Source organism: Aspergillus tanneri, assembly GCF_003426965.1.
Source record: "Aspergillus tanneri strain NIH1004 chromosome Unknown AapTan_2_pilon_pilon_pilon, whole genome shotgun sequence".
Classification (NCBI taxonomy): domain Eukaryota; kingdom Fungi; phylum Ascomycota; class Eurotiomycetes; order Eurotiales; family Aspergillaceae; genus Aspergillus; species Aspergillus tanneri.
Window position 1 is genome coordinate 689,081 of NW_022984629.1, and position 19,079 is coordinate 708,159.

Here is a 19,079-nt window from a genome sequence, read left to right on the forward strand (position 1 = left end):
AGTTTATACAAATTGGACCGGCCCCACCACCTCCGCGGCCACGCCACGAGCTCGCCGTGCCGCTCGGTCTTGCTTGCGCCTATGCTCGGAATTATAGAGGAGGTGGGCTAGGGAAACCGATTAAGTGCAGCAGGTTCAGTATCAGATTCAGTGCCAGGGTCGGAATCGTAGTAGGAATCAGGTGATTGGCTAAATATCGTCATATGATATAATTTAGATCTATCATAGAGAGATTTAAAGCAATCATATTTTCATTGTATAATGTGTAGGTTTGGTAGAGATATTGCATACATAGATAATTATGTAGATGGATGGAGGGCCGAGCGGTTAGTCACCCTGGTAAAGTTGTGTAAGTTAGATTCTGTACTACTATTAGTTCTGAACTACACGTACTATCTACGGTTCTCAGACGCCCATTGAAGATCGCTTATTTTGCCTCATGAAAGGACAGTGAGCCTCGTTGGAGATGATCAGGCTGTATAAGAACACTAGGTAATAGATTATGCAAAACCCACGCAGTGACACTAATTGCTTAAACATCTGCAAGCCGATACAGATGAGTATCAAACTGTTAGAGCTTGACACTGAATGAGAACTACACAAGGAAACAACCCAACTAAGGCCAGTGAAATTTCAGAACATACTACATTAGATATTCGTTGATCTGTCCTGATTCGACAAATTCACAGTATCTCACCAGGATCACTGGAAAACATAGACCATCCCGGCGCGATCGACACTGACAACCATGCCATACGGAGCTCGCAGCATCGCAACATCCTGGATAAAATCCAAATGGCATTTCAGCAGCTGTTGCTGCTGCAGGCTAATCACGGTACTGCGAGGTAGCCTGCTACTGCCTCCCTTTCGACTAGCACTCTTCCCACTTGCTCCTGTAGCGGCGGAGCTGGCGCCAGAACTGGGTAGATGCTCGGTGGTCACTAAGAGAGATGACCATGGCTGTGACAACTCGTACCGTGGCTTCCCAGTCGCTGCGCCGTCTGAGACAGCATCAAGACCACTAACAATTGATGATAATTCTGGCCGGGACAGGTCCCAGAAACGAATCTTTCGATCACTCCCCGCGGAAACTATAAACCCGCATCGCGTACTATTATCCTTACCATCTTCGGGAGAGTCAAACCCCACGGCGAATGTGCATATGCCCGCCGGCACGCTAGATGGGGAGGGTCCAGATGCTTGTTCAACAGGGCCGGACGCCGGTCCTTCTGTTGCAAACCGACTCAGCATCCCTTCGGGTCGATCGCCCTCGACGTGCCACGCCTCATAGTCTTTAGGACTCACATACGCCGGTTTTGCCTTGGTATCTTCGCCGTGAGGGCTGAGATGACTCCCGTTAGCGACTGAGGTGCCGATACCAAGCGAATCTGCGCGGTATACTTCTCGACAGCGGACCTTCTCTATATCCCAGACTGTGATTTCGTTGCCATGGCTACCGCTAGAAGAAACACAGACCCATCGCCCACGTCCTTTGGTTGGGTGAACCTGGAGCCTATGGATGATACTGGATCCAGTAAGTCCCCATGCTTTTAATTGTACACGGAAGCGAAGGTCCCAGAGATCAAGGATGCCATGGGTAGTGCCTATAAGAAGCCAGTTGTGTTTTCGGTCGCAACAAAATGTGGTGGGCGTCCCATGGTGAACAGGATTTTGCAGCGAATAAACAGGAAGCATGGTCTTCATGTCCAAAGCGAGAACACGGCATGTGTTTGTTGCGACGAGGAGCGTTGATTGGGCATCTACTCGGAAGTGTTCCATCCAGACAGCGTATTCCACAGTTCCGTCATCGGTCGCCTGTAGTTGATACTCGCGTACAAGTTGGAGTTTTCCGTATCGAATGGTTTCATTGACATTGTGGTAATCGACCTTGACAGCGTGAATGCTCCCATCAGTAGCGCCACTGATAAACGTGTGCGTATTTTCAACAAAGGCCAATGTCTTCACTTTGGCTTCAGTAGAATGGCGGTATGTCTGGCGAGACCGTGGTGTCAGATTTTTCTCTAGACGGGTTGTATCCCAGATTTTTACAGTGCCGTCATCTGAGGCAGTAATAAAAAATGCGTGGTCTGGAGCTGGTAGAACCCTATTTACGGAGCCACGATGTTCTCCAAAAACGGCGACCGGTTCTCCTACTGGTTTCCAGACTTTATGTAAATCGTCGCCACTAGCGTTCTTTATTGGCTGCCTGGTGTCTATCTCTTTGACATAGGGGCCGAGGTCGAAAAGGTCTGTGGGATAGTTCTCTGCGAAAACTGAATCAAGCATTTTGAGAATTGCAGGATCGTCTCCACTATAGGAATGATTAGCATGGTAGCGCCGCGGTTTGTGGTCGAGGGTAATTCTTTCATGTGGTGTAGAAAGGATAGGCGGCTGTGATGTTTCTCTTTGGGAGGGGATGTCCACTTTGCCAAATGCATTCGCTGAGCTCGTACTTGTCTCTGCAAAAGCTTTGAACGACTCTTTGCGGTTAAGTAGGCCTATAGCGCTGGGCTTTCTTTGAACACCAGTAGCCAATTTCTTTATAATTGGGTTTTCTGCGTCGGTTGGCGTGGATGAGGTATCTGGCCCTGAGCTTTCCCTGTCGCCAGAAATCCTCTGTTCGGTGTCTGAGCTAGGAGGTGACGGGGGCCTTGATCCAGGGGCAGCAGCACTTGGCGACGACGCTATTGGCGACGACCCTGCAGGGTGTTCTGCGACTCGAACAGTGTCTAGAGCTTGCTGTCGCGGAGTTATTGAAACGGCTGCCGTCTCCTGTAATTGACTTCGCGTTCGTAAATGTTTTCGACCATTATTTGATGCATTGTCTATTGTGGTTGAAGCATCAAGAAGCGCATCAGTAATAGTGTGTGGTTTGCGCTCTCCTGCTGCATTGTCTTCGGGGTTGTCTTTGTCCAACGGGTCCTTGCGTGGTCTGACATTCTGGTTTTTGTCAAAGAACACTGTTTGGGGAGTGACGTCGTACTGAGTCAAAGTAATAACGTTGTTTAAGGGAGACAATCCAGTATCTAAATTCTTTCCCTGACGCAACGATACTCTCCAAATGTATTCTCTGAGAGCGACAAATTTGGCTTCGTCATCCGAACCCATCCCTATATTCCTCAGTCGGGATAGCCACTGCTCATCTTCCTCATTCTTGGGCTGTGCGCCCAAAGAGTAAGCTGCAAATTTTTGGCCTCGGGAAAGTACACCTTCGGCTGCGTTTAGGTTAAACATGCCATCACGAGTCGCAGCCTTCCAGAACACGCCCTTTTCAGTTTTGGCCGCCCAGACCAAGGCCAATTCATACACGCTTCTGGAAAGTGGTCTTTTAAGTGCATCGAGCATGCCACCCTCAGAGAAATCCACAATATTAACCTTGATGAAAGGTCGAATAAGTGGGGTAACTATAGAGTATTTGTCGGCCATAGACAAATACTTCGTCGAATTGACAACAAAAGTCACTGCTGCTTCCCGGATCCACGAATTGGGATGGATCATGAAGCGTACTGTAATGTGCAGCAAATCCCATGTCGTTGATCGTTGAAAAAGACCCATACCAGCCATTGCAGCAAGGGATCGAAGTACTCTTTCCACAACAAATTCCTCCGGATCAGTCATCGACTGAATCATTAAAGGTAGAATGTACTGCTCCAGACATGTGCTCCCGACGTAAGCAGCAACACCAATTACTGCCTCGAAAAAGGCACATTTTAAAATCCAATCGCGATCGTTTAAATACGTGTTCAGGTGACTTAAGATTACCTCGTTGGTTTTCAAGTTACCGAAAAACACACATAAACTGGAGACAGAGCCAAGGAAGGCTCGACGAACGGATGCATCGTTATCGGTCAAAAGAGCTTTGGTGTGTGCTTCAAAATAGTCAAGGAGATCAACTCGTGCGACATCATAAAGGTTATGATATGTGGCATCTTCAGTCCATCCCGGCTCAGACCCAGCAGGAATTAGGGCCGACAGACGGGTATCCGAGCGCAATGCCTGAATCATATCCAAAAACCGAAGTGAAGATTGTGCCAGGGACGCAATGCAAGACGCATAAGCGGCACGGACCAAGGGACTAGGATTTGAATTGGCACTAGGAACAAAGAGCTGTAGCCTTGGAAAAATGTACTCCGGGAAGAGATACGCATTGACTGGCGAGACTACATGGACCATTTCCAGTAGCTGTGCGAGAGTGCGAATGGCAGCAATCTTTACAGAATCTGTGTGATCGCTGAGAAGAATCATTATGTATGGAAGAATGCGATCTAACTTCGCTTCATCCGACAGTCTCTCGGCAAAAGCAAGAAGAATGTCACAAGCCTTGATTCGCGCCGACGACTTGGAAGTGTTGCGAAGATTAGATACAACAAGTGTCAGGAAGATCAACACACCATCGTCTGCTTGTAGCTGAGATGTTGAGACTTGATGCCCATAATGGGGTAAATCAAGATGAATAGGGAAAGTGTTACCGGTGAGCTTGGAGGTAGGATAACTGGAATTTTTGTTTTCGGTCCTAGGTGACGTGCCCAAAAAAAAAGATATCTTATCAAAGTCAAGATAAACTCGCTCTATCCTGTCATCAGCCTCGCCCCTGTTGGCTGATTCAGCTTCGACTTGGGCTCTGCCTGAGGAAGGGTCGGTCATAAGAGACATATACTGATGAAGAAAGCTATAAAAATATTCCGGAAAAGCTTTATTCTTCCAGAAATTCAAATACTCTTCCGCCGAGTATCTCGACTCCGGCTCAAGTTGAATCATGTGCAGGATTAAAGCTCGAATTTCAGGGTCTTCAACCTTAATCAACTGGCTGTGTTCTGGGCTGTATTCGCCTCTCCGATATTTGTATATCTGGCTCAATGTGAATATTGGTGATTCCAGGAATAACTCGGCGATGACACAACCGGCGCTGAATATATCCATAGCCCAGTTGACATTTCTGCTTCCTGGCTCTTCACCGGCCTCTAGAAACCTCTCAGGTGCAAGATAGCAGGTCCGTCGCCCAGATGTGTCAAAGTAGAATGAAAAGTCAGCAGGGTTGTCTTCTGGCAGAAAGGTTGGTTTGAAAGATGATGAGAAATCTGAAAGGTAGAGCCAATTCCATGAAGTGACTAGGACATTTTCTGTCTTGATGTCACCATGAAAGATGTCCAAAGAATGACAATCACGGAGTGCACACAGTAGCTGGAACGCAATCCACTTTTTTTCAATTTCCTCAGGAAATGGGCGGGTGCTGCTGATGTTAAAATCATTGTTGACTGGGAGCGCCCGGTTCATACCTCATGCGGTCGTAAAGAGAACTATGGATGTATTGGCGAACTAGGTATCCACCTGTGCTAGTCTCCAATATTCTCTGATAGCTTAAAGCATTTGGGACATCAGCAAGCAATTTGCGTTCCCCTAAAATTAGGCATTAGAGTGGTCCCATAGAAGCCGATAGTTGATGGAGGTCAACCTACTAAGTATAGCCTTGACATATGGCTCTAGCTTCATGCTAGGATAAGGTTTCATGATTACCTTTACAAAGACGTGACCATTTTGGTGCCTCGCCCGGATGCTTTTCATGAACCTACCGCCACCCATGGACTTCTCATACGTCAAATCTGAGAGCTCGGGGATATCGATCCCCGCCGAACCCGCTGAAAGGGTTGTAAGGGAATAACCTTGGCCCATGGTGCTGAGGTGTCTTCATCTCACGATTTGTAGAAGTGGTATAAATCAAAGCAAATCCTGCAAATGTCTCCACTGAGTGTCTCAGACAAGTGAGAGAAACAAGTTGCGTTAGAAACATGAAGTTCGTTGACGCGTTTGGGGGAACCCGGAATGGTCACATGATGGAAATTCCACATGACAGGGCGGTGAACATCAACTTTCGGCTGTACAGAAGACACCCGCACTTAGCACTCATCTTATTCTCTACCACCCATGTCATCTGTGCGCTTCCTTTAGGTGCTTATTTTACCTCTATACGTATTTAAAAGTACTTATCTTATTAATTAACGGGATTAAAATATATACATCCACCATTCTATTTATACAGCCAACTAAACCCATTCAGGGGGGCAGTCAAAATGCGGAATATTGGCGATCCTATGTTGGTCAGCCGACAAGCCTAAAATACCTTGTGTTTCGCAGCATATCAGAGAAATCCTTCAAAATCCTTCAAAATGCATGTAATACCCTTCACTCCTATGTTATCTGGCGAGACAATAGCGAAATATTAGTGAGCTTTCTAAGGCTTTGAGCACTTCCACCTCCGGACTATGTTAGCTCCGTGGTAAAGGGAGTCTTAATATTATTGAAACAGTTATGCTGCGATTATTTCATTCACTGGCCGGCAGTGTGCTCACTCCATAGTTGGAGTCCCTAGTGACGCCCATATAGCAATATAGGCTTGAATATTGTACCGCCAATTTTGCAAAGCCTCCCTTTGGGCCTATAGCGCGCAATGGGTTTTCTCTTAGCCTTCAGCAGTCTCAGGATTCAGATACCCGAGAGTAGCCCTGAATTCGTCAAGACCAGAAGGCAAACTCCAGAGAATTTAGCCAAATAGCTAAATTAGCAAAGAGGCGAGAGTGAATGCTACTGCATCCTGGACCACGTAATCCACTGAATTAGAAATGCTCACCCAAGCCTAATCACTTTCATTGTGACTGACAATTACCACAATCAGGTTTCAATATGGCTCTTGGCTAGAAAAGTTAAGCAAGCCCCAGAAGATACCATCGTCAAATCTATCCCGACCGGTTGGAAAATTCTATTCCGGATTGGGATTGTGCTCAGCGATAATATTAGTTTTGATGCCCATTCAACCTCTTCGCTTTCAATTCCATGAGGAGTCACAAAATCTGGTTTTAATGAAAACAACTGTTGCATCTGGGCAGCAAATCCTTACCGGGCTAATATAGCTAAAATGTATCAGAATACTCGACCAATGAAGCCTTCTCAAATAATATTTCTTAGGTGTTATAACTACAAGCTCTTACAGCTAGTAGTCTCAGTGTAACCTGTAGGCTGAGCTGGTATGTGGCCTGAGACAGGTGTATTGTTGGAAGCGATTGCTTTTGTTCTATTGAATGGGTGGCCGCTAACTACTAGTTACTACAGAGGTGTGTTCAAAATATTTTTTTCGCTAGTAATTTCAGCGTTGTAAGCCTGTGTAAGCCTCCCACCACAGTAAAATATATGGGAACAAGCTCGAAATCAACCTTTCTATAAAGTAGAAACCAAATTGAAGCTATTCATATCACCTCTGGTAGATCCTGGCGCTTGGAAAGTTTCCCCTTGAGCCGATGACCCTCCCACTCTCGTGTATTAGTTCCTGTACGGCCTTCTTTATACTCATTTCCTCCTTTTAATCTTATTACCTCCTTTACATGACGAATTAGGCGTTCAATCCAATGCTGGATCTGCTCCTGAGGTAGATCATCCCATGCCTTATACCAGTGTTTCTCCATAGTCTTCTTATCTCGAGGGGCACCTCTTGAAGTTGTACGCCGCTTTAGCTACGGCCAGGCAGGTTCAATTGCATTAAGGTCTGGAGAGTTGCCTGTCTTAATAGTTAGTAAGTACTTTTTAAGTAGTTGTAAAGTACCTACCTGGCCATTGAACCCGTTTAATCCCATGAGTATTGTACACAAGGTGTTGAAAGTAATAGCAATAAGCTGGTGCTCCATCCTCCACAATCATAGTATCAGGATGCTCAATCATGCAATTCTGAGCAAAAGGAAAAAGCTTTGGTAAAAGAATCTCCTTCCAATATCTATACCAATCTATCCCACCTTTAGACTCCCGAACAAGAAGGCCTGTTTTTTTTGTGTGCTTCTATTTTAGCTAACAGCCAGGAGTACAGCCGTTTCGAAGTTTTATTCTTTGCGTGGCAGTTTCAAGTTCCCATTCTTCCTTATAAAGAGGTTCTAGTTCCTTATTTAAAGTATTAACCTCCTTTTTAGATTTCCTTTTCTCTTGAGCAGTTTCTGGCTTCCAAATATGTAAAGAACCCTTCTTATTATAAGAAAAACATCCCCAAACCATAAAATCAGACTTCCCCTTCCAACGACGCCTTATACAAGACTGTTTATAAGACTCCTCTGTCTTTCTCCAGATTCGTACAGCTTCTCTTCTTTGGCCAAGAGATACTGAGGTTTTATCAGTAAATATAAGGTTTCTGATGTCATGTTCGATTGTTTTTTCAAGGGATAGGCAAAATTTAAGGCGTAATTTTTTCTGTGCAGTATTAAAACCAGGTTTAGTAGTTGGTTTAACAGAATTAAAACAATGCTTTTTTAAAATAAGCCATGCAGAAGTAGTAGAAATACCAGCCTTAAATACCAATATCTCAGCGCTTTTTTCTCTTCCAGCATGATCCTTAGTAACACTATCCAGGATAGATTGTTCTATCTCAGTAGCAATTCCTTTAGACGGCCAGATCGAGGAGCATCTTGCATATATTCTAGAAGAATACGGGCATCTTTCACTGGATTATATCCTCGTTCAGCTGCTTTTTTAACCCAGTAGTGTATAACTGCACGAGAGAGGCCAGTCATGGTTTTAACATGCTAGATAGGTACACTAATAGTTATTAAAAAAAGAGCTTGAAATCGGAGAGTGATCGGGTGATTAGATCCCATGTTTAGGCAGGCAGGCAGGCAGGCAGGTATAAAATTAAATATAAAAAGATTATAAAATTATGCTAATATGATTAATATAATATCTGGATAGCTTTAAGTTGCTTTTTTTTGTTGAAAGCTGTTGAGTGTTATTTGTTTTTATTATTAAGATAATCTACAGGGAGTTTACCATATAAATTACTAGGTGCAAGCCATTGCGCTGTATCAGGACTAACGCCAAGAAGAACTAATTACTAGCGCAAAAAAATATTTTGAACACACCTCTGTAAGAGCTAGCTTACATAAATGATGACTAAGCGAGGTCGAACTGGGCAGGCGCCCATGCTTGGCGATATGCTCCAACGTGTACATTATATCACGTGACCAAGAAGCTACATACTGTTTTTGGATATCTTAAACCAAAGTAGGAAGGTGTGGCCCACTGTATCATGTCCCTACATAAAGCCAAAAAACAGTTGCCCTTTTAGAGTGTGTTTTCGAGTAGTCCATTATATATTTAATATCACCTTCCTGTACTTTACATCTAGTAGACTATGTCAATGCTATATTTTCAACTAGCTACAAGCAACATCTGACTACAGTTTCGAAGGCAGCTATGATAGCTGGCTTACTGTAGAGAATTATGTCATGATCGGGCTGCGGGATGCCCTCGTCCGATCAATCCACTGACTCAGTTTCGATCTGGCACCGATATGAGAGGTGTGATACCCACTTCCACAAACCTGACATTACGTTTCACCGATAGTCCTGCTGGGCACTTCCAATGGCTGGTGATATCCTCTTTTGGGCGTAAAAGTACGTCACCACTTGCGTGGTTCGTCCCTCTGCCAAGAACCTCCTGATAAGCTCGTTGATGTCATTCTTGCGGAAAGCTTGTTCACCAACTCGGCACAGACCTCATTGAATAGTTAACAGTCTGTAGCTGGCCACTAAAACTTTCGTCTCTTCTTTATAGTTGCAGCACTCTGGCCGGTTTTATTTACTCTCTTCAGCAGTGAGAGTGGAATAAATGTTCAGATGTCTTACAATAGACCAAATTCTTCGAGGTCGTCAACAGCACACGTTGATAATGGACATCTCGCGCCGCCTATTATCGATGACAACGAGCCACTTGCTGACGTGGTTCGAAAACTGTACAAGTAATCCTCTCGTGTTCTCCCTGCATATATCAGGTATCTAACACTTACTACCATTAGTTACCTGACCCTAGCTATTTCTGATGTCTCATATTCATTCGATCAAATGAGGTCTTCTTCCAATGGCCAGAGCCTCAGGATCCTTATTTACTCACTGGCAGATATGTCGCATAATCCTTATATTATCTCTGCTTTGATGTTTGTTGCCCTTCTTTGATTTCTTTGAGAAGGCGAATTCTGAACGGCTGCCATAGGATCTTGAAGTGGGAGTTTAGTAATACTGATGATTCCGACTGGGGTCTAAATGAAAGCCGGGGAGACGCATGTGAATATGTTGCCTGGCAGTTCCTCTGCCATCTGGATCAACGCGAGACCATTGAGTTCTTGCTGGAGGACCTGAAATTCCCCACCCAAAACACTGCAACGCTTTCTCAAGCGGAGAGAGGTGCAGTGGGTTTCGGAACGTCCGCTGGTGAACAAGGCACAAGAGAAAATGGAGAAAGAAGCCCGTTACTGCAAGCCCCGTCCTCTACTATTTATCAAATTCTTGGTGGCGGGAAACGTATAGGAAACTTCCTTTCTCTAGACCGGGACACTCGCGGCTCTTCTCAAGAACTACAGGAGCTTGAGGAGTTTTCCATTTTTTTTGGATTGAACGCACTTGAAATCGCAACTATTGCCCACGCAAAGAAGTTTCTGGGCCAAAAAGTTGTCCAGAGAGTCATAAACAATATCTGGAACGGTGAAATCGTATTTTGGGATACTCTGAGTGTGCAATCGACCAAGAGACCACACATTCTTGACAGGCGGTAGGATAGGATACATCATGGTCAATATCTGTCAGCTGCTAATATGTCCATTCTATGTAGAACATCAGATCTTTACTCACGCCTAAGAGTGCCGGTCTATCGAAAAGCGTTCGAAGCCGGCTTTTTTGTTTCGTTTCTCATGCTGTATTATGCCGTCCTCGTCGAGAGGAAGGCAAATGGCATAGGAATTTTTGAGATGCTGTTGTATTTATGGATCGTTGCCTTTGCATATGATGAGGTGAGTGACATGGCTGATGCGGGAATGCTCTTCTATCAGATGGACTTCTGGAAGTTATGGAATATGGGCATCATTGGCACGGGGGTTGCCTTTGTCATTGCAAGTAAGCCACTCTTGATTGCGAATCTACCTTGTGAAGTTTTCAGCTCCTTTGGTTCCAACTGGTGCTGGCACAACAGTGTTGCCCGAGCTGAAAAACTGCTCTATCTTATGGACTAACAGGAGGATGACCCAGGGGTTATCGGTCTGGCCCGGGAGAATTATTACATCACGGACCTATCATTTGATATACTGTCCCTAGAGGCTCTATTTTTGGTCCCACGGTAAATTCCAGACCCTGTTGATCATCGTTAGGCGCTGGTTTCAGAATCTGACCGCGGTGGACAGGATATGCTCACTTGTGAGCTTAAACTCCTATTTTGGAAGCCTGGTTCGGATCCACCTCATAATCCATATGGAGAAGCCCTCTTCTGGAATGCCAGATGACTGATTCCATGCACAGATACCTGTTTTGAAGGAGATGGTACATTCGGCCTGCCCGGTCTTGTTAGAAGGGTGGTAGTCTAGGAAGGCTGATTGAGACTAGACCAAGACGTTTTTCCGGTTTATCCCTGTGATCGTAGTCCTGTATCTGGGTAAGTGGCACAGGGTTGGGCAGGACCCTTGAAAAAAGCCTCAAGCCAACGTGTGCAGGGTTCTTGACGACATTTACTATGCTCGCCCGTGACCGCCTCTCTCTACGGCAAATGTCATTTTTGGTGAAAGTGTTCTTTGGGTATGGCGGTGTAAAATCCCCGGTGTCGACCGCCCTTTCCACTAACAAAGCGTGGCAGGGCGAATGATTTGGGCTTTGTGCGTTGTTCCTACATCTGGTAGAAAGCGTTCTTCAACTGATGGTGGCTGAATTGATTGGACATTAGGACAAGTCTCACGAGGTAAGCCAAACCCCTAAGCGGCTGTCATGCGGCCTGAATTGAAATAACCAGGGGTTTTGTCGAAATGGTTGGCTCTCGCGTTTAGATGACTGACACGCTAATTCTTAGATTTCCCCAATTTTCGGTTATGGGTTGATGTAAGTCTTCCCCTACTGCGCCACAGGAACTTTGGAAAAGTTGGTCGCATACTCCTTCGATCACGTTTGATCGTGCGAGTGGCGTTGGACGTACTGTGGCCAACTGTCTTTTTTAGTATATTTTTTTTTTGTCCTGGATGCCCTGAATTCCAAATCCGTTGCCGACGAGGGTGATGCTCAGACCTGTAGGCGCCATGCCACTTGAACGCTGCATAGGGCATCTCAACCCCACAACGTCTTGGCGCAGAGCTTCTAATTACCTCACCGGGAAAATAATCAACGGAGGCTGATATTATGATTCGCAGGTTAATTTTCGTTTCCATGACAAACTTGCTGTTGATCTCGTCGTTGGTCACTCTGATGAGCATGAGTCTAGAAGGAGTATGTTCGGTCGTTCCTAGTACGCGACGGAGCTTGTTTACAATTTCCCCATTTGATTCTCAACCAGTTTGCTAACTTTTGTTAGGTTATGGCTCATGCGCGGGAGGAGTATCTTTTCCAGTTAGTATTTACTCTGTACAGACTTGCGCCCGTTTCTTTTGGGTAATGTCTAAGGAACGTGTGGAATTAGGCTCTCTATCTATGTCCTTGAAAGTAGTAACTCCCGAAGACTAACCTATTTCATGCCCCCCCTGGTTAGTCCACCGTTACGCTGCCGTTGGCTTCACACTGTTTGGCTAGATTGCTAACCGCAGGGGAGTCATCGATGACTACAGAATCTCATCCCACTTCTCTGTATTCGTCCCTTGCGGCTCTTCTTATCTGCAGAGCACATACGCCGGGTACGTATCATTTTGCTCAGGGCCACGCACCTTCCCTTTGTTGTGTTGATCTGGGCCTATGAATCTAGCCGCCGCTCCCTTGCAAGGCGTAGTAGTCGATTTCCCCCGGCGGCTACACCACGGGGGAATGACCGGCGCACATCGATTCAGGGTGGCCTCGTTCTCCCCACGCACCGCGCTCCGCTCCATGCCTCCGCAATGGAGCGTTCTTTGGGTGCTGGGAAACCTAAGGAACACGCTAAACCGGGCCACCATCCCGACATGCGCGGGCTAGGCATGGGGCAGGCCGGGCGTGTTGACATAGAAGATATGATCGACGAAGTGGAACGTTTGCGGGCCCAAGTGGAGCGAGTGGCAGCTACGGCGGCCATCCACCACGTACGCCAATGACAATAGCCCTTCTGGGAGAAATGTACAGGAGAAGTGGTTCGGTTTAGTGAACGTGGTGGAAAGGGGACGGACCACTGCCTAAAATCATAACCACACGCACCTGCTGCACAGCCGGTGCCATAGCTAAAGGTTTAGCGTGAGGACCGGTCCCTGACCAGTCGCCCAACGAGGAATCGTTCGAGGGGCCCCTGTGATGAGCAACCACAATAGCATCCTGCTCCGGAGTAGGCATGGGGCTTTTTTCCCTTTCTTTCGGTTTTATTTATTATTGATTTATTTGTTGTGTATTATTTTATTTTCCTATTTTCTAAATTAGACTTTGACGTTTCCATTCCCTTTTCTTTTCCTGGAATTTGATTATATGAATCAATATATGATGGCAATTATTAATAGATATTCGTACGACTGACCTCTAGGGCTCTTCCCAATGGGATAGGTAGCCTCTCGTGTACTCACCACAGGATAAGGTGGACAATCAAGGTTCCAATCGGCGGGCTACAGACAAGTCTTCATGGGACGACAAAGAACCCTATTCTTTGAAAGAAGTCAATTGTTTGTCTGGTGGGAAATGAATGGTAATATGTTCTCCATTTGCTCTCTCTTTCTTCCCCCGTCTCCCCTCTCCTTTTTCCTTTTTTTTTTTTTTTCCTTTTCAAAACCCGGGTCATGTGGCTGCCAATCAGACCAGGCGACACGCACTGCTCATTTGCCAAGAAGGTACCAGAGTGTCGGGACTCAACTAAGCCTCTTTGATCCAGGACGAAGCAAAAATGTGCGCTGGTCGTCCGGCCGGCGGTGATCAGAGAAGGGAGTGCGGTCCCAGCCGGAGAAACGCTGTGGTCCAGTCCTCCCAGTCCTAGGGAAGTAGGGACATGCATCTGCCCATTCAATCCTCCCCCATGGATCATGATTCTCTCTCCCTCGACCCCCATTCTCCAGATACGTACTGGGGTTACTGCGGCTCCTGCTGTTGCCCACCCACCCGACCAGAGATGATCTTGCCCGGTGGATTGATTGAATGATTGATTTCCATTTTGTATTTTTATTATCATTTTTTATTTAAATTTTTTTATTTAAAAATTTTTAATCATTTCGTCTTTACTCTGCCGTCGGTCTGTCGGTTTGTGGAAATCTCTCAGGCTAACCCATTAGGCCACAATGATGATGCTCATTCCCCTCCTCCCCCCCCCCCTGCTCTACCCTGGTAGGGATGGAGACCTCTGACTTGACGGACTGATGGACTGATAATTTGACCTGATCACACTCTTCCGGCGCTAAATCATTGTGGATGTTGACTTCTCTTTGTCGCGCCTATCTCAATGCTGCAGACATGGCCTGCAGTCAACCCGGTCCGGCCCTTCCCAGCTAGATCATCCACTCTCCTTCACCTACTCACTCTGTGTCTCTCTCGCCCGCCGCATTCATGCATCTGCTTCCTGGGAGAATCTGCCTTGTGAGATCAGGCGTCAAGGCTGCTGCTCTTCTTTCACCGTGCCAGTACAGCGGCACTGTCCCCTCCGTTGTTATATGGCGTATCTATCAATTCCATTTTCAGCCACAGTCCATGTTCGCCACTACTTGTCCCTTCCAGCAGTATTGCTGTTGAGTCATTATTTTATATTATTCTTATAAACCCCTTCCTTTTCCTTGGGATGTGGTATATTTCGCCTGATTATAACTGGTTACCAAGCTGTGAGGTTGAGATTCACCCAGCTCGTGAGAACAGGAACATCTTTTTTTTTGTTTTTTTTTTTTAAACACCCTTATTTTCAAACAACCATAACTTTCTTTTCTTCTCTCACTCTATATTTTCTCCCCTGCCTCTTTTCCTTCCACTCTCGCTTCAGTGCTTTCGATACTCATCTCCTTTCGTTTTGATACCTCTTATTTTTTCAAGAAAGGATGGATTCGACTTCAATGTCATTTCCTTCGCCTCCCTCTCTCGTTCGCTCACTGTCGGACGACCACTTGATGCTAGATGCCTCTCCATCTTTCTCATCGCCAATGCGTACTGTTCCGAATTATGGAGGCCAGTCGCAAACCACCACTGGTCTTGGGATCTCGCACTGCGAGATGGGCCCTCTAGTTGAACAGCCAAGGGTCTACCCACCCGAAGCGTACCCATCGCCGACACCCGACTGGCCTGACCTTCTAATGCCCCCCGAAAACCTTCTCGAAGCCACGCTGGACGTTGGCCCTTTCTCTCCTGCGACACAGTATGAAAATTTAAGCAATTACCCCGATGTCTCGGCCTCACCCCTCAGTTTCTACGAATCGCAAACTCTAAGTGCATCTTCCGAGTACGGCCCTCCCATAGACATTGCAGGGCATCAGGATATGATGGGCAATCAGAGTTCAAACTTTTGGCCAAGCACGACTTGTGTCGATGGTCTTGCTCGTCCCGACAGTCAGTGCAAAGTGAAGGAGGAGCCTAATGAATTTTGGGACCAGGGCTTCCTGTCAGACTCCAATAACGCTACTGGGGCTCCTATGGCGGCACAGATGGCACGGCTCGTGGTCAACGATAATGTTTGTCCTAATACTCAGCAAGCCAGTGGAAATAATGGCACATTAGTTGAGGTGGACCCCAATGTGGACCGTGCCTCAGATCGTGGCCAAAGGGCTACGGTTCGCAATGCTCCCTACGAAGTGGTCTATAAGTTTGCTAAAGAAAATGGTGAAACGCCGAATGATGATCCTTACAAAATACTATCTGCAAGCGGTCTTGAATGTACTGTCTGCGGTACATGCTTCACCCGACGCTCGAACTGCCGCGAACATATGAAAAAACACGACCCTAGCCGCCGAAAATCCTATCGCTGCGAGACATGTGAGCGGCCGTTTGGAAGGAGGACCGACCTGAGGAGGCATGTTGATAGCGTAAGTGAAACGACTTAGCACCTTTGTGAGAAATTCGCTGACAAATCAGCAGATACACCGTGGAATTCGAAAGTTCGTTTGTGATGAGTGTGACCAGCGGTTCAGTCGACAGGATACTCTTTCTAGGTACAGAAGCCATTTGTTCTCAATACAGACTCGTGTCAATATTAATATCTTCTTCTTCAACAGACACAAGACCGATTGCCAACAACGACGGCACCGCAGATCAAATGCCTCCCGAGGGGATAAAGGAGCTAGCCAAGCCGCTCATTGTCCAGCTTCAGATTCTACTCACGAGAGCAAGATACAACCTTCTTAATTAGAGATGTGAATCGAATTCGGTTTCTGAAACAGCAAGCTACGAGCAAGCCATATCTGCGTTGACCGTACGAATGACTCTCGGACTTTTGACGAATACCCCACCCCCTTTTTTTTTTTTTTTTCCCCTCCCTTTGGGAGCTATCAAAAACGACCAATGATGTATACTTTGATGGAGGTCAATGTACTTGAAGGATAGGAAGGCTCTTTTTTCTTTCTAATCACCCTTTGTGTATTGTTTTGCGGTTTTGGACATGTTAGATACTGCATAGCGGTTATAGAAATTAGTTTTGGAGCATGGCTGGCCTATGCACAGCAAATGAACTTGAAAGGGTATTAATCGAGGCTCTCTAACCACTCATTATTCATCCATCCCAATCTTTGTCCTTCCCTCTCATTCCGTTGTCTTTATTCCACTTAGTTACTCCGTATTCATTTGGCGACGCGCCGATAGAGCCTCCGATAACTGGAACTTGGGCCTCCCGCGAGGCCTGATCTTCAAGAACGCTAATTTAAGGCCTACACAGTACCAAGGCACTGCTAATTACAGACAACTTAAAGTAGGCTCTGGCGTTATGGTGTGATTCACATGTTCCATTTTCCTTACCAAATTACATTTGCAGGCTAATAGCATCCACTTGGTCGAAGGGCGGAAATTTTGCTGGAAGGGGCTCTATAGCTATACTGTTAGTTTGGAAATGAGTAGTCGTAGAAACAGCCAAGATAAACTAGTGCAGCACTAAACACTAAACAATGAAACATGCAGAGATGCTCTGTAAGACGTGACTTTTTCAACGTCTTGCTAACTCTTTACTCTCGGTAGTTACCTATCTAAATTCGATGATTAATAGTATCTCAATGGACTATGTAAGTCCATCTTAGCAGTGGGGGCTCTAAGTCTACTTAGTATAGCCAAGAGTCCAAGAAGCCAGCCTTACACTGTCCGCGGAGTACGCGGAATAACTCTACTAAGCAAGGGTATGGAGTAATTACTGCCCCCCGAATTAGGGTAGCTTAAATTGAAAAGCTCCAGTAACTAGTGAATTGAATTCATTTACGGAATAGATTCACCATTCGAGCTATTATAGGCTGTTATTTTGATAGCTTTGTCTCATCCGTTTTATTGTTGGAGCGTAGCGCTTTTGACTCTCGGTTTTTTTTTTTTTTTTTTGGCCCCATTCAAAGGCCGAGTGGAGAAGGGATGAAGTGATTTAATTATTTATTATTACCATGACAATAGTCATCATGGTTCGTACGAAGATCGTGTGACAAAGTACGAAGTATGGAATAGTTATGCAATAGTTATTGCATGCACTGTTGATCATATAATCCTGGACATTGGATTTCTTGTTTTCTACAGAGTGCGCAATACTTAGGTAGAGTAGTTACTCCGTCCTTAAGTACAAGGAATACCTCCTCTAAGATTTTGCTTTTGCTTTCTTTTTCTCCCTTCTATCTTATTTTCTTCTTTCCTTTCTGGTCTCAGATATACGACCGTACCAGCGGCACCCCAATCGTAAGGGACCCATCCGAGAAGCTATGGAGCGAATCCCTCCCTCTCTTGAGCGTACTAGAACCAGCACTATTCCATCCGAAGGAGCTACCCCTGGTCTGGTGTCCGCAAACCGGCGGAAAAATTCAAACCCGGAAAATTTTTTGAGTGTCCAGTTTGCGAAATTAATGGGTTGGGATCCTCGCTCATTTAGCAAGCTGTTACCAATTCGCATCCGAAAAGGCAATTAGCTAAAGCCTTAGAATGTCAATGATTAGTACGGATTTTCAGTCTAGTCTGCTCTGATAGGTCGTGATCAAACCAGGATCTTGAGCTTCTGTCAAAAATTATGGAAAATGCTGAACTTTGATACGTGCTAAAGTTAAGGTACTCCATACTGGTAGAAAGTCGAGACTAACCGGGTGGGTTCCGGGAAGGATCATCTTAGAGGTAGTCACTGTGGACGCTCTGAGTACATGTACGTGTACGGACATAGCTTCGGAGTATGGAGTATGTCCGTAGTGTGTACTCCGTACACAGTGCTGCATGCGTGGACTTTTGGATGTGACGGTGGGATACGTAGCCTAATTTCTCTTGTGGCTTGCAAGTGCGTGCTTCATGCAGCTTTAGAACTTTTTTTTGTTTCTTTCTTTCTTCTCATTTTTAATTTTTGCTCAACAGAAGCGTCTCTTCAGTAGCGGATAGGGTATTCTGAGGAACAAGTTGCAGATTTTCCGGCGTCTGGTACATGCATTAGATTGAGATGAACCACCAAACTCTTGCTCGACATAAATTTATTCCAGATGCTGTGTTGGAATCTACGATTCGGGCCCGATATGTTAGGAGTGAACTTCGTCTTCTGTTGGGGCTTGGGCCATATCCTGTAGCTAGATGCCTGGAAGCTCTGGACTTAATAAGCTCGGAACTTGCTCTCACTTGCTTATGATGTTAAAACTACGGAATACTATTTAAGCAAATTTTATCCTCTATTTCAAGCCAATATATCATTAGTAAACCAGTCTTCAAAGGAAGTATTCTCTCACTCCAGTGACACTCGTTCCGGATATTTCTAAGTCAATCAAGTAAATACAGATATTTAATGATAGTTACATCTGTTTCAGCAGTACAAATATATGCAGAATTAATGATGATATTAGTACATAATCGGTAATTGAACTGTGGCTAACATCCCCAGAGCTACCTGCTACCTAAACGTGCTGTCGTACGGAGGACGGAAATTCTGCATATAGGTGGCACTATTATGGTACGACGATTAGCTTGCTCGTGTATGTATGTAAGAAAATAAAATAGTTAGAGTTCTCCTCATTTCATACA

General features: G+C 45.5%; 3 protein-coding genes across 3 annotated transcripts; 2 read left to right on the forward strand and 1 right to left on the reverse strand.

The window, feature by feature from the left end:
• Window positions 1-702: 702 nt before the first annotated feature.
• Window positions 703-5,670, reverse strand: VPS15 (ubiquitin-binding serine/threonine protein kinase VPS15; the record flags this gene model as incomplete). The annotated part of the gene is made up of 3 exons (XM_033564929.1): window positions 703-5,230; window positions 5,277-5,397; window positions 5,457-5,670. 3 exons carry the CDS (start codon window positions 5,668-5,670, stop codon window positions 703-705), a joined length of 4,863 nt encoding a protein of 1,620 aa, XP_033430686.1.
• Window positions 5,671-9,644: 3,974 nt separating this feature from the next.
• Window positions 9,645-13,054, forward strand: ATNIH1004_000208 (uncharacterized protein; the record flags this gene model as incomplete). The annotated part of the gene is made up of 16 exons (XM_033564930.1): window positions 9,645-9,766; window positions 9,824-9,961; window positions 10,018-10,572; window positions 10,633-10,913; window positions 11,046-11,133; window positions 11,198-11,240; window positions 11,313-11,333; window positions 11,397-11,445; window positions 11,504-11,585; window positions 11,644-11,662; window positions 11,731-11,745; window positions 11,854-11,882; window positions 12,188-12,263; window positions 12,349-12,383; window positions 12,578-12,664; window positions 12,733-13,054. 16 exons carry the CDS (start codon window positions 9,645-9,647, stop codon window positions 13,052-13,054), a joined length of 1,962 nt encoding a protein of 653 aa, XP_033430687.1.
• A 1,917-nt stretch (window positions 13,055-14,971) lies between these two features.
• ATNIH1004_000209 (putative C2H2 finger domain protein (Ezf)) lies at window positions 14,972-16,257 on the forward strand (the record flags this gene model as incomplete). Its single annotated transcript, XM_033564931.1, has 3 exons — window positions 14,972-15,934; window positions 15,987-16,060; window positions 16,131-16,257. 3 exons carry the CDS (start codon window positions 14,972-14,974, stop codon window positions 16,255-16,257), a joined length of 1,164 nt encoding a protein of 387 aa, XP_033430688.1.
• Between the last annotated feature and the right edge of the window lie 2,822 nt (window positions 16,258-19,079).